The sequence below is a fragment of the Ascaphus truei genome, chromosome 6 (assembly GCF_040206685.1).
Source record: "Ascaphus truei isolate aAscTru1 chromosome 6, aAscTru1.hap1, whole genome shotgun sequence".
NCBI classification, from domain to species: Eukaryota; Metazoa; Chordata; class Amphibia; order Anura; family Ascaphidae; genus Ascaphus; species Ascaphus truei.
The window spans coordinates 114,500,493-114,514,884 of NC_134488.1; the positions used below are offsets into that span (position 1 = coordinate 114,500,493).

The following is a 14,392-nucleotide window of genomic DNA, read 5'->3' on the forward strand; positions in this document are numbered from 1 at the left end:
TGCTCGCCATGTACAGTATTTCATATTCTATTTCCTAAAAAAATCCTCGGAAGGACACTCCCTCCCAAGACCCCTCCCCAGATGTTTTACGAAAAAGAATATAAAGTGGTGCAAATTGGTGAATACTTGGAGTGAAATTTAGAAAAGATTAGGTATCCGTCAAGTCATTTATAAATAACATTCTTCCTCACCAACGATTGTCGCGCGGGCAACCCTAGTTGTAGTGCCTGAGTGCCGCGCCCCTTCTCACGCAGTCTGGTCACGTGAACGCGGGGACTATTTTGCAGGAAATGGAAGAAGACTCCTCCGTTTCCTCACTGGGCAGATCGCGGCCAGTGCTCCATTCGAATGCAGGGCCCAATCTAAGCTGCAAAATAAAACCTCCATTGGGCATGGCATAGTCACTACATCTTGGGGCACCCAAAGGGTTACGAGACTATGTGGCACATTTCTCAAGTGCCAGTATGGCACTTTTGTTATTGAAATCAATGAGAGTTTAGGGTGCGACAACCCGTACAGTCACTTAATAAATGTGCCCCTAATCTAGTTTTTGTGCCTGTGGCACAATGAGTAAATGTGAATAACCCATGGTCACAACGAGCTGGGGTTGCCAATATTTATCCTGGTACTGCAGACTAATGTTGGAAACTATGTGGCTCCCAGCAGACTTCTTCCATTTCTGATGGTCTTGTCCAGAGGTCAATCGCTTTTGGGAAAGCATAGTCCAAGAGATACAAAATATTACCCGACTCGAGATCCTCATGGAGCCGGAATGTATGGGTGGCGGCTCGAAGAAAGAAGAATGTCTAATGGTTTTACAAAATTAATTAACCACATGCTTCTTGTGGCAACATTTTTAATCCCGAAAAGATGGAAGTCCACCAACCTTCCTACTATTAATAACTGGAGAGTAAGGTTATAGGACACTGCTGCAATCGAGAAACGAACCAATGCATATAATAATAAATATTGTCAATTTGTTAAAATATGGGATCCTTTGATGCAATGCATGTAAATGAACAGGGCGTTCGCTTGGATGGTGCAGCAGCTTCTCTTCCTCCACACCCGGCAAAATGTTATTAATTGTTTCTAAAACTTTTATTTTCATTTGTTCACACTTGTTGTAACCTGCTGGCTATATATTCTATGACAGCACTCTACAAAATGTTCTAATGTGATCAGCAATAAGAACACGAGATATCCTCCACGATGCCTTGGGATATAAATAAGACAAGAGTAAACATGGCTCACAAGATACAATAATTGTATTAGAATCTATGATGCAGTCTTTGTGGAGCCCAGTGGATATGCAGATGTGGTACTGTGAAGAATTGATAAGTGTAGGTGTGAGGAACACAATGAGAAAATAATGATGTATGCCTTCACTTATATATGGAAACTAATAAAAAGAATGTTAAAAAAAGAGATGGACTAACACATCCCTATTCCACAGTATCAGAATGCCTAATGGCTATGAATCAAATCAATCTCCAAATCTGAAATGTTTGTGAGTAAATTAATCAGAACTGTTCCCAGGGCTGAATAAGTGCAGGAAACTATGGGTAGCGTCCGGCATTCTGCAGGTCCGCCATGAGGCATGTTCCTGCTCCCCAGATAGTCACTTGATTGAGCACATAAGGAAGTGTCTAACGTAACACGCATCCAGCATACAGATGATAGCTGAAACCAAAGGAACCAAAGAGGTCCCCAGCAAGATTGTATATAGCAGTGGTTTCCAAACTTTTTTTAGTTAAGGAACCCTAGAATTATATTGTGACATTCTGTGGAACCCCAACCCACTCTAATATTGTGTCTATAATGAGATGCATTGTAAATGTATCTGTTTGGTACAATTTTCAAATGACCTGAAAATTGCAGAGGAGCCTTTAGGGATGCCCGGGGAATCGAAGAGTTCCTGGGAACCCTGGATGAAAAACACTGGAATATAGAATGAAGAGTAAGGGACCTAAAACTGAGCTTTGAGGTACACCTACAGGGTGTTCTCTACAAGTAATGGAGGAGTTGGCAAATGCAAAAGAGACACTGAAGGAGTGGTAGGTAGGACGGCTTCTTCAGGCTCCAACAGATTCATGACACCTTTATAGTTTCCTGATTGCTCTAGTGTTGACGGAATACTGGAGATATTTTTCCTTCCTCTGATACAAATGGAATTGTAGTTATAACCAGATGAACTCAATGCCAATAGCTGACCATTCAAAAATCAGATAGGAATAAATAGAGGTTTTGAAGAGAGCAAAAATACAATCTGATTTACCTTTGCTTAAGAATGTCTGTTTTCACTGCAATGTTACAGTGCAAGAGACCAGAGACCGTACAGATTATCAACAGAGCTGATACAGTCATGCTTCTCAGGGCCTGAAGCCAAGCTGTGCAAGGATGTTCAGCTGCATCCTCGAGTGTGGTGGTGCATCCCTCAATTTCTGTCACTTGGGTGATAGAAACAAACAAAGACGACCAATGACTCAAGAAGTCTGCTCCTCAAACTACATGGTTGAAAAGTAACACAGATACTGTACACAAAGGATCTGTCATGTCTATCTGACCACATGAAAATATGATGACAGAGGTTTAAAAAGAAGCTATACCTATGTCTATACTTTACCCTCCTACAGTATGTCAGAACCAAGAAGCATAAATCTGTAACATATTAAGTCTATCATTCTCCGGTATCATTGTCCAATGTTTATCCTGGTACTCCAGACATATTGGAAACTATGTGGCTCCCAGCAGTACTTCCCAACACATGGTGGTAAAAATAGAGATAAAGCAGAACTAAAGTCTATGACATGGGTGGGCAACTCGAGTCCTCAAGGGTCTTCGACTGAGTCAGTGATTGAGCAACCTGTGCTGAAGCAGGGATATCCTTCAAACCTGACCTTGGTGGCCCTTGAGGACTGGACTTGGCCACCCATGTCTATGAAGTATGTCTGTCACACCCATACAGTAGATGAAGTAGTCAGAAACCCATCTAAGCATCTAAAATAGAAGACCCTCTAGTGACAGGAATGCATACATGAGGAAATAAAGAATGATGAAGTCTGGAATATCAGGTCGAGGAAGGCAGTAGCAGGAAAATAATTGACATAATAGTCTGTCCTGAGCTCATGTGACAATTAAAAAAAAACAGGTTTAAAGAGTCTGCCTCTCAGTAGTAGATAATAGAGTGGACCTAATCATACTCAACTGAAACCACACAACATAGTAGCTAATGACCTCCATATCGCCAAATCTCAAGGAGATGACTACATTCTGATCCTTGTTGTCTTCTCCACAGCTTTCGATACGGTTGACTACCCTCTTCTGCGACACATTCTTCACTCTTTTGGCATCCATGGTACTGCCCTCTCCTGGTTCTTCTCCGACCTCTCTCTCCACTCATTGGTTGGGTGGTTATGACATGATTCTCAAATTAGGTACCATGTAGGGAATTACCCAATGCAAACTCAACCTACTTGCTATTACAATCACTTTGAAGTCATTCACATCCTGATAAAGAACATGCTATACTCTATAGCTCAAAGTATACCCAATGCACAGAACATTGCCAGGTCTGCCATGGTAACTTAATGGTACCTGATATAAAATGCTAAGTTGAACTTGGTGGACAATTTTGACGCATTTTCTCCTCTTTTTTTGGGGAGGCGCACGGTAACATTTTTCTTTAGTATAGACCATTTACATCTCTACACCAAGCACAGTCCATTTCTGTGCGCCCAAAAATAAAAGCAATTGCTTTTGACGCTTATGGCTCAAATTGGAAATTTCAGGTTAGCACAGGGGTGCTCAAATTTTCAGTCTGCGCCCCCAGCTTGCTCCCCTCCCCCCCCTGCTCATGCTCCCTCCTTACCTTGTCTCCGGCATAAAATGATGCCACAGGGTCACGGGACGGCACGTTGCCATGGCAACATGAAGACAAGGTAAGGGAAGTTGCAGAGGCCTCACACAATCCCCCGGGCATTTAATTTAAATGCCTTGGGGAAGAGCTTTGTAATCACTGTGCCCCCCTGGAAACCTAGCGCACCCCCCTCCCCCCAGTTAGGACTCCCCTGGGTTAGCACATAGGTGCAAATAGGCACATTATAAAATGAGATTCCTGTGCACCAATGTTGCCCCAATAAAGCCATTTGCAATACTTAGTACATAGGCCGCTCAGTGCTCCTTTATATATATTTAAGCATGTTATTTTTTTCTAGATGAGGATTTCCATAATAACTGCTTTGCATATCAAGTAAGTAATATAAATGATTATGCTGCCTAATAAGCATGGGCAACCCTTGGTCGCAAGGAACAGAACATAGCTGGATGTATTAATGATGAAAACCAGGTGCTGCCTTTTGCTCAAGTATCACACAGATTTGCAGCAGGACGACTCTGATGTATATATCTACAATATACTCACGGGACGTGTTTTACATGGGGTGGCGGTGCTCTCTGCAGGATCTTCAGAAAAGGCTTGCTCATTGCTTTGAGCCATTCTGTACCCACAGCTCACTCCCCTGACTCCGGAGTCACAGAGAACTTCCAAAACTCCCTGCCTGCCCTATTGCTCTGCTGAATTCTGCTGGCTGTGCCCTCTCTCCCGGGTGCCTCTCATGCCTTCACGCTCTGAAGGAACTATTTTGCCAGACTCTCATTACATGTGTATTTAATGGGCGGGGAGCCAGGCGCTTGGACAGCTGCTGCCAAGAAAGCAGGTACTGCCACAGCAGCCAGCCTGGAGCTCTGTGTGCATTAGAACACAGAAAGAAATGCAAAGGGAACAGCTGTTCTTTCCAGCTCAAACCAGGAAGAGGATTGCTGGTGTGGCTGGCATGAAACAACATTATAAGGGATCCATACACTGAGTGGGAGAGAGAAGCAGTGCCAGGGAGCAAGAGAAGACCACAGAGTAGGGTAACCAGAGGCGTCTAATTCTTACTTAACAAAATAAATAATATAACAATATGCTGAAGAGCTTGTGATCTATTTGTGATATTTGAGGGGAGATAAAATGATTTGTCCAAAGTCCTATTGGGCTAGAACTGGGTAACAAGCCAAGATTTCCTTTTAAGACAATTGCACCTTCTCTACTTTCCTGAGTGAATTCTGCAGTATCATAACGTTATGCCCCGTATTGCTACTCTCCATGCTTTATCTGAAAGAGTAAAACTCTACAAACCTATCTTACATCTATAGGGTTTATGTCACGGTGACCACCTGACCCTGGATATCAGGGGATATCACAATCAGCCTGGTTGTGCAGCCCTCATTCACCGTAGGACATGTCATTAACCATTCTACGTAATAACCTTGGGGATGGGAGGCAGAAAGCCAGGGCTGTAAAAACCTGTCCTGTGAGCAGTCCCGGTCGACCCCGGTTTATGTAACTCTTTTCATTAGACAGAAACAATGGATTGGTGGATACAATGTCTGCAGAACAGTTGCTGACCCAGATAATAACAGTGCTGTGCACTGCAGTGGAATGCGTTATATAATATTGTACATTACAAAACATGAATACCGTATAATCACAGCCAGTAAAATATATTACCATTTCACTGCTGTCCAGGCGTCGCAAAAACAGCTCTGACAAGCCCCGCTTCCATCTGCATATACTTCCCTGCAACCTGCTGCGGATCCGACACGCCACCTCTTCATTTATTTATTTACACTAACTCCCTAGCTCGGGTATCTTTGCATCTCGCATTGTCACTTGCCACAGTCCCTGTATCTCCTTTCGTTGGCTCTCTCTCTCTCTCTCTCTCATCGTCTGTTTTCTGTTATCTGTTGCTAGCTCGGAAAAACTTGAAAAATAATAGTGAGGTGTTATTATGCAGAACACACCACGTTGACCCCCTACTGAGCACCTGGCTGTGATAATGTTTATGGGCTCAATATAAAAAGGGTAAAGAGAATAGTCCAGGCACATGGTCTAATCACAAAGTAGAAAATTTAATCCAGCATAAATCCAACAGAGTTCTCACCTTGACAAAGGCTGCCTGTGTGCAGCCGAAACGTTGGATTTATGCGGGATTAAATTTTCTACTTTGTGATAAGACCGTGTGCCTGGACTATTCTCTTTACCCTGATACCACTTGGGGACCTGGTAGCACGACCCCCCTAGGTCTGTGGGCACCGGCAGGTGACATGATAGTGCTTCATTGATTGTGTGCCAGATTACCTCTTTCTATTGACCGTCTCAATATAAAAAGCACACAGAAGGCATCAGCTGAGTAATAAGGTATACAAGAGTGTTCCCTTTATAAGCTTCCTTGCTTCTCTTTTAGTCTTTGTTAAAAACCTGTTCCCAACTTTTCCTTTTGCCTGGTGTCTTGTCCCTTTAACTCAGGGGTTCTCCACTCCAGTCCCCAACAGGTGTGGGTTTAAGGATATCCCAGCTTTAGCACAGGTGGCTCAATCAGTGTCTCAGTCTTCGACCTCACCTGTTTTGGGGTTTTGCGGATCCCATGCTTTAACTCAAGGCGGGAACTAGCAAGGCCATTAATATTACAGCACTCTGTCCTGATTATGTCAGTTCCTTCCAGCCCGTGTGAACTTTTCGCCCATATATTTGCCAAATGCACCAATATTTCAGGATAGGTTCTTCTCTGGTGAAATTCGTTGGAAAATATCAAAGTTTGAATTTTGGGCAAACTTTTACGGTTAATATGTTTTTAGCAAACTTTCTTGCACTTTTGAAAGTCCGTGCCAAACATAGGCAAAGCGAATTTGGGCTAGTTCACATATGTCTAGTGATAACACTCATAACAAGTTCCGTTCACGAAGCACTACTGTTCCATGCTAAATTGTACACTTTTACCACTGATCCAAAGAGCTTACGTTCTAACTTTAGGAACTCCATGAGGTGCAGAGAGATCAGCTGGAGATGCCTGCCAGGGATCTTCACATTGCCCAGCAGCCCCCCTCTTCTCTTCCCTGTCGAATCTCTGTGTGAACTGCAGGAGGTGCAGAGGAAGCTGTGAGTGTGACTGTGTGTGTGTCTATGTGTGTGTGTGTGTGTCCCTCATTCTCTCCCTCCTTCCCTCCATTCTCTCCCTCCACCCTTCCCTCCAGTGAACTACAGGAGGTGCAGAGGAAGCTGTGAGTGTGACTGTGTGTCTATGTGTGTGTGTGTGTCCCTCCATTCTCTCCCTCCGTCCCTCCACCCTTCCCTCCATTCTCGCCATCCGCCTTTCCCTCCATTCTCTCCCTCCCCCTTCCCTCCATTTTCTTCCTCCCCCTTCCCTCCATTCTCTCCCTCCCCATACCCTCCATTTTCTCCCTTCCACTTCCCTCCATTCTCTCCTTCCCCCATCCCTCCATTCTCTCATCCCCCCTTCCCTCAATTCTCTCCCTCCCCCTTCCCTCCATTCTCTCCCTCCCCATTCCACCTATTCTCTCCCTCCCCCTTCCCTCCATTCTCACCTTCCCCCTCTTCTTCCTTCTCCCCCTTCCATCCATTCTCTCTCTTCCCATTCTGTGTCTCTCTCTCTCCCCATTCTGTGTCTGTCTCTCTCTCCCCATTCTGTGCCCGTCTCTCCCCATTCTGTGCCTGTCGCTCTCTCCCCATTCTGTGCCTTTCTCTCTCTCCATTCTGTGCCTGTCTCTCGCCCCCCATTCTGTGCCTGTTTCTCTCTCCCCAGTCTGTGCCTGTTTCTCTCTCCCCATTCTGTGCCTGTCTAGCTCTCTGCATTCTGTGCCTGTCTCTCTCCCCATTCTGTGCCTGTCTCTCTCCATTCTGTGCCTGTCTCTCTCTCCATTCTGTGCCTGTCTCTCTCTCCCCATTCTGTGTCTGCCTCTCTCTCCCAATTCTGTCTGCCTCTCTCTCCCCATTCTGTGTCTGCCTCTCTCTCCCCATTCTGTGTCTGTCTCTCTCTCCCCATTGGTTATTGAAGGGTCATGTGATCCTGCTGAGCGCTTGGAAATCAAATTTACACGTCTCTCCAAGCGCTGAGCTTTGGAGAGTGTACGTGCACGAGCGTCCGAGCGTGGTCATACTTATTGGGAATCACTGAAGTGATCTCGCCAAGCGCACTCAGCAGCAGCGTGGCCACAGCATAAAGTTGTAGTGCAGTCTAGTTTATAGTAGTGTAGTGTAGATAAGGGCCGTGCAAACTTTTTTGCTGCGCCCCCCCTCCTTACCTCACGCGGCGTCAAATGACGCTGCGGGGTCGTGTGACATCACATGTCTCGCGGCGTCATAGTCACAGGTCACGTTGCCATAGTCACAGGTCCTGAAGCCGGCTAAATCCTAGTAAATAGAGGTTGCAGAGGCCTCGCACGGTCCCCCAGCATTTAATTTAAATGCCTTGGGGAAGAGCATGGGACCTCTTCAACTACCCGCCCCACCCCCAAAAAAAATATTGCGCCCCCAGTTTGCGCACCGCTGGTGTAGATAAATGTATGCTATTGTCTACTAGTTAAAAAAAATTCTGCACATTTAATATAGTGGGTTTTATCCCCAATTTCTTTTTAATTAAATCAAGGGTGTGTATTAGAATCGATGGCGTCTTCGAGGAAATAGGGTATTAAAGGTTGGACATCTTTTTTATAAAGGAAATGTATATATGATATCAGTGTTCGACAAACCTATACATTTCAACGCCCCGGGCGAGTGGATTTAACATTGTGGCGAGCGCCTATTGGCTCAAGCAGCACACGTTTGGTACTAGGTGGCGAGTAGATTTTTTTGTTCGGCGAGTAGATTTTTTGGTGATTTGTCGACCACTGTATGATATACCAAATAAGTAAACTTGGGAAGGATGTTGATCCAGGGAATAGTCTAATTGCCATTATTTGGAGTCAGGAAGGAATTTATTTTTTCCCCTTATGAGATATCATTGGATAATGTGCCACTGGGGTTTTTTGTTTGCATGCGTCTGGATCAAAACACTGTAAAAAGAAATATAGGATAAGTATCTATTGTCTAAATTTAGCATAGTTTGAACTTGATGGACATGTATTATGCAACTATGTAACAATGTAACTACACCAGTATGTAACGATGTAACTGTGTAACTACTATGTAACAGCAACTGTGTAGAAATATCGTTAGGTCTAATGGTACTAGGGTATATTATATGTACTTACTTGTTATTGATAAATATTAGGCCTGATTTAGTGTTGTGATATAATTACATAAATAGCGTCAGGCACAAAAAGTCGCAAATTAACTCTCCCTCAATTAGTATAATGATGTCTTAGATTAGCACCATTGGCTTTATGTAACCTTTACGTCTTGTGCAATCATACGTCTGTATGCAATAATTACGTCTGCATAATCTTTGCACTTAATTGCATCGCACGCCCACTTTTGTGGGACTCACCTCAACCTGAAACAAGAAGGAATCTCTGCAGCTCCTAGTTTGATCATTAGAGGAATAGCAGCTCTAATGTGTATTGGAACCTAACCCTAATTTCCCAAATGTCCATGATGCTGCGAGGTGATAGGAGGTACCTCTGGAGTACTTCCTCATCAGGCATGCCAAAAACACGGACTCCTATCAATGCCTTACTTTTTCGCCCGGGTCTTGGTCTATTCTCAAAGAATACCAAGCATTGTGAGATAGCGCCGGCAAATCAATAGAGCAGGAAATTGAGCCGTGGCTCCAGAAAATGTTTGCTGCAAATGCTGAGTTCTTATAGAGTATTCTGATTGGCAGCTGGTACCTACAGGCGCATAATTAAGAAAGCTTCTTAAAGTAAGGACTATAAGACAGGTGCAATGTATGCCCGCGTTGAGCTAATTTCCATAAATGAAGGATAGACACGTCTCTGCTCCATACACTGAGTCGCCAGCAGTGTTTTGTGCCTACTGACAGTCAACTCTAAATCCTGGGTTTATTTTTATGATACGCAAATGTAATTTAGCCCCTTTCGCCAATCAGTTTGCGCTAACGACTCCGCTGTCGTGAAGCCAACTTTAAATCGGCCCCGTGGCATGCCGCAACTTTACAGTGGCTGAATCGCGTTCTCTTTAAATACAACGGCTTATAAAACACTGAAGTGTAAAATAAATGACTTGATTTTAGACATCAGATGAATTATTTAGCAAAAATCCTCCTGGCTATAAAACCTGTGAGACATGGAACATAGAACCGCATCATAAAGCATTGGGGTTTTGCTTTGTTCTACACCTTGTGAGGTGTTACTGTACTGTGCAGGGGTGGCCAACTCCAGTCCTCAAGGGCCACCAACAGGTCAAGCTTTCAGGGAATCCCTGCTTCAGCCTTTGACTGAGCCACTGATTGAGCCACCTGTACTGAAGCAGGGATATCCTTAATACCTGACCTGTTGGTGGCCCTTGAGCATTGGAGTTGGCTACTCCTGCACAAGGAATTCCCAAGTTGTGCAGCCAATAGAGTCTTTGGTAAATGACCCCTCCCTATCTCACACACACACATCTCTTCTATACACACACACTACGGTATGTTAACATGACAGGCTTGGAGTTTCTCATTTCTTTTTGCTAATGGCAGCATAATTAGTTTACACAAAGAACAATGCAACTGTGCATTAATAATTTAGCAGCACATATAAGGGCTTACAAACAGTCTTTTCACAGAAGAGATGAGGTAATAATTGTAAAGCTACTGTACTCAGAAGCATGCTGTTGCTATGGCAACATTAAAGTATAGAAATGATGGAAAAAGATTTAGACTTGTCGGATTTGTTACAAAATGGTGGCGGTTGCTAGCAGTTCGCCTATTACATACTGTATGCCTCTATCATTGGTTTGCCTTCTTTCTGGAAGGGACTGTCCCTTTAATGAAAGCAGCAATACTCCCTGCCTGTGTACCCAGGCATTTAATTAATGAACCACAACCTGCTAAGTAAATAGGGGCCTATATGTACTATCCTGTTTTGCAGTTAGACTTTCAGACCAAAGTCTGCAAAGCCATTAAAAATAAATGAACAATAAAATTACCAATGAAAATGGTTTTAAATGACTAGAAAATGAGTGTCAATCGTGCCCAATGAATTGCCTGCCCACGGGAATGGTGTCACGTGGTTAGTGACTTGGTATAACACAAACATGGACCCAGTTAAACAGAGACACATCTTTTAGCGCTCTGAAACTTACATTCATCATGTTACATATTACTGACCAAGCTTTAAATACACACGTTTAAATACACACGTTTAAATACACACGTTCAAATCCTCCCTCTCTCCCTCTCTCCCTCTCTCCTTTTTATTAAATTACTGTGAATGGCGTATCATTTGGTATATTGCAAAGTAGTTCCTAAGGCAGAGGTTGTCAACTTCAGACCTCAAGACCCCCAACAGATCAGGTTTTCTGGATATCCCTGCTTCAGCACAGGTGGCTCAATAAGTGATGGAGCCCCCTGTGCGGAAGCAGGCTCTTTGATTGAGCCACTGATTGAGCCACCTTTGCTGAAGCAGGGATATCCTTAAAACTTGACCTGTTGGGAGGGTCTTGAGTACTGGAGTTGAGAACCCCTGTTCTAAGGTTTACAAACACTTGCTAAAAAGATAACATATTTGTATTTCCCTGAACAATACGAGTATAATAAATAGTAACGTTGATCTGTACAGAATGAAGATGCACAAATACTGGACACAGCTACAGTATTATTCATGTCATTTCTATGTCAATTGTCCGTGACTAAACCCTTTCTTTCTTACTCACATATGAAAATAAAACTGAAAACTTAATAAAATTCAAGTGTAAAAAGACTTTAAATGACGGGAGTTTTTCCCCCCTTTATTGCCCTTCCAGTGTATGTTGCAAAAAGGTACCGTTTAAAGCAGCAACCCCGGAAGAACTTTCTTTTGTTACTTTGGTAGAACCGATGGATCCCTTGAAGCTCAATTGTGATGTTCCCAGTTCTGGGGCTGTTCTGATGTATTTTTAATTATTGCCAGGTTCTGTCCCCAAACTACAAAGTACCTTATGGCCGTTGGATCACCAATAGAAAGCTACATTATCTCCTAAAGATGTTTACGCTTCCTATTGGCTGTCACACCCAAGGCATGACCCTGGGCGGCCATAATGTTCTCTTCACTGTAACCACCAAGGAGAATTAAGAAGAAAATATACAGTAAATATATATATCTACTATATATTTGTGAAATCACTGTATGTCTGCGTCCCAAGGGTCAATCGCATTGGACCTTGGGCCTGTCACTCCTGCTCAGGCCATGCCCGCCCCCGCACACCTCTCATTGGCCTACGTCCAACACCAATGCCACACTGTCCCACCCCTCACTGACTCTCATTGGCCTGCGTCCAATGCCCGCCCCCGCACACCTCTCATTGGCCTGCGTCCCACCCCTCACTGACTCTCATTGGCCTGCGTCCAATGCCCGCCCCCGCACACCTCTCATTGGCCTGCGTCCCACCCCTCACTGACTCTCATTGGCCTGCGTCCAATGCCCGCCCCCGCACACCTCTCATTGGCCTGCGTCCAACACCAATGCCCTAATACTTCCACACTGTCTCACCCCTCACGCTTTGCTTTTGCAACACCTAATCCTCTAATCCTCAACCTGCTCTGGGGCCACGCTTCACAGCTATCAAAACCTTCACGTCTGCTACCACAGACTGCCGAATCAGGTACAGCAGTGTTTCCCAAACTGTGCGCCGCGGCGCCCTGGCTAGAGGGGCGCCGCGATCAGGGCCGCCAGCAGCGGGAAACAAGGGCTGCTAGCTCATTAAAAAAAAAAAAAAACCTCTGAGGGGAAGCAGAGGAGCGGTCACGTGACCGCTCCCATCCAATGGGGCTGCAGCCTGCCCGGCATTGCAACTGCAGAGCCACCAGACTGTGTGTGTGTGTGTGTGTGTGTGTGTGTGTGTGTGTGTGTGTGTGTGTGTGTGTGTGTGTGTGTGTGTGTGTGTGTGTGTGTGTGTAAAACGGGCTGCAGGGTGTGTGTGAAAAACGGGCTGCAGGGTGTGTGTGTGTTGTGTGTGTGTGTTGTGTGTGTGAAAAACGGGCTGCAGGTGTGTGTGTGTGTGTGTGTGTGTGTGTGTGTGTGTGTGTGTGTGTGTGTGTGTGTGTGTGTGAAAAACGGGCTGCAGGGTGTGTGTGAAAAACGGGCTGCAGGGTGTGTGTGTGTGTGTGTGTGTGTGTGTGTGTGAAAAACGGGCTGCAGGGGGTGTGTGTGTGTGTGTGTGTGTGTGTGAAAAACGGGCTGCAGGGTGTGTGTGTGTGTGTGTGTGTGTGTGTATATATGTGTGGTGTGTGTATATATGTGTGGTGTGTGTGTGTGCGTATATATGTATATATGTGTGTGTATGTGTGGTGTGTATATATATATATATATATATATGTGTGTGTGTATATATATATATATATATATATATATATATATATATATATATATATATATATATATATATATATAATGTGTGGTGTGTATATATGTATGTGTGGTGTGTATATCTACTATATATTTCTGAAATGTCTGTATGTTTGTCTGCATGCCCTGTGTCCCTAGGGCCAATCGCATTGCACCTTTGGCCTGTCACTCCACCTCAACACTGTCCCACCCCTCACCACACTGTCCCACCCCTCACTGACTCTCATTGGCCTTCGGCCAACACCACTGCCACACTGTCCCACCCCTCACCCCACTGTCCCACCCCTCACTGACTCTCATTGGCCTTTGGCCAACACCACTGCCACACTGTCCCACCCCTCACCCCACTGTCCCACCCCTCACTGACTCTCATTGGCCTTTGGCCAACACCCCTGCCACATTGTCCCACCCCTCAGTGACCTTTGGGAATGCTTCTAAGCACCTAACACTCACCGCACTGCCTCTTACAAACACCCCCCTCCACCACCACCCCCCCAACCTCATGCACCCCCCTCCACCACCACCCCCCTCAACCTCATGCACCCCCCTCCACCATCACCCCCCCAACCTCATGCACACTACAAACGCACGCCACAGCTCTCCCGCTACTGCAGCCCATCACCAACCCCCCTCACACAAACATACAACGCACGATGCTCCATCACCCCCCTCCCCTCACACCAACAGCAAACGCACGCGGCTGAACATACAACGCACGATGCTCCATCACACCCCCCCCCCTCACCCAAACATCCCCGGAGCACACCCAAAACTACCCCAACCCCTCACCCATACATCCACCGCACGATGCTCCTCCGGAGCCCCTCACCCCCCCCCCCCCACCATCCACCGCACGATGCTGCTCCGGAGCCCCTCACCCCCCCCCCCCCCCCACTCACCCGAACATCCACCGCACGATGCTGCTCCGGAGCCCCTCACCCCCCTCCTCACCCTCTGTCCGCCCCCCCCCCTTTCCTGGCCGCTGGCCCGCAACAACGGAACTACCCCCTATCACCACTCCGCGGGACCTCAACATCACCCGCTTTCCCGGAGCACCCTCTCCCCCGGT

At 45.6% G+C, this 14,392-nt stretch overlaps 1 protein-coding gene across 13 annotated transcripts in view; it reads right to left on the minus strand.

The window, feature by feature from the left end:
* RAP1GAP (RAP1 GTPase activating protein) overlaps nucleotides 1–14,392 on the minus strand; it is a 217,740-nt gene that overhangs the window by 51,450 nt on the left and 151,898 nt on the right. Inside the window, exon 1 of one of the 13 annotated variants that reach the window (XM_075605861.1) lies at nucleotides 5,552–5,574. The exons of 11 other annotated variants lie outside the window; for them this stretch is intronic. In XM_075605861.1, the coding sequence (XP_075461976.1) occupies nucleotides 5,552–5,554 (3 nt within the window). In that variant the 5' untranslated portion in view covers nucleotides 5,555–5,574. Of the gene's footprint in view, nucleotides 1–4,420; nucleotides 4,626–5,551; nucleotides 5,575–14,392 lie in introns of those variants that run through there. One more of the 13 variants, XM_075605858.1, reaches the window with a different exon arrangement.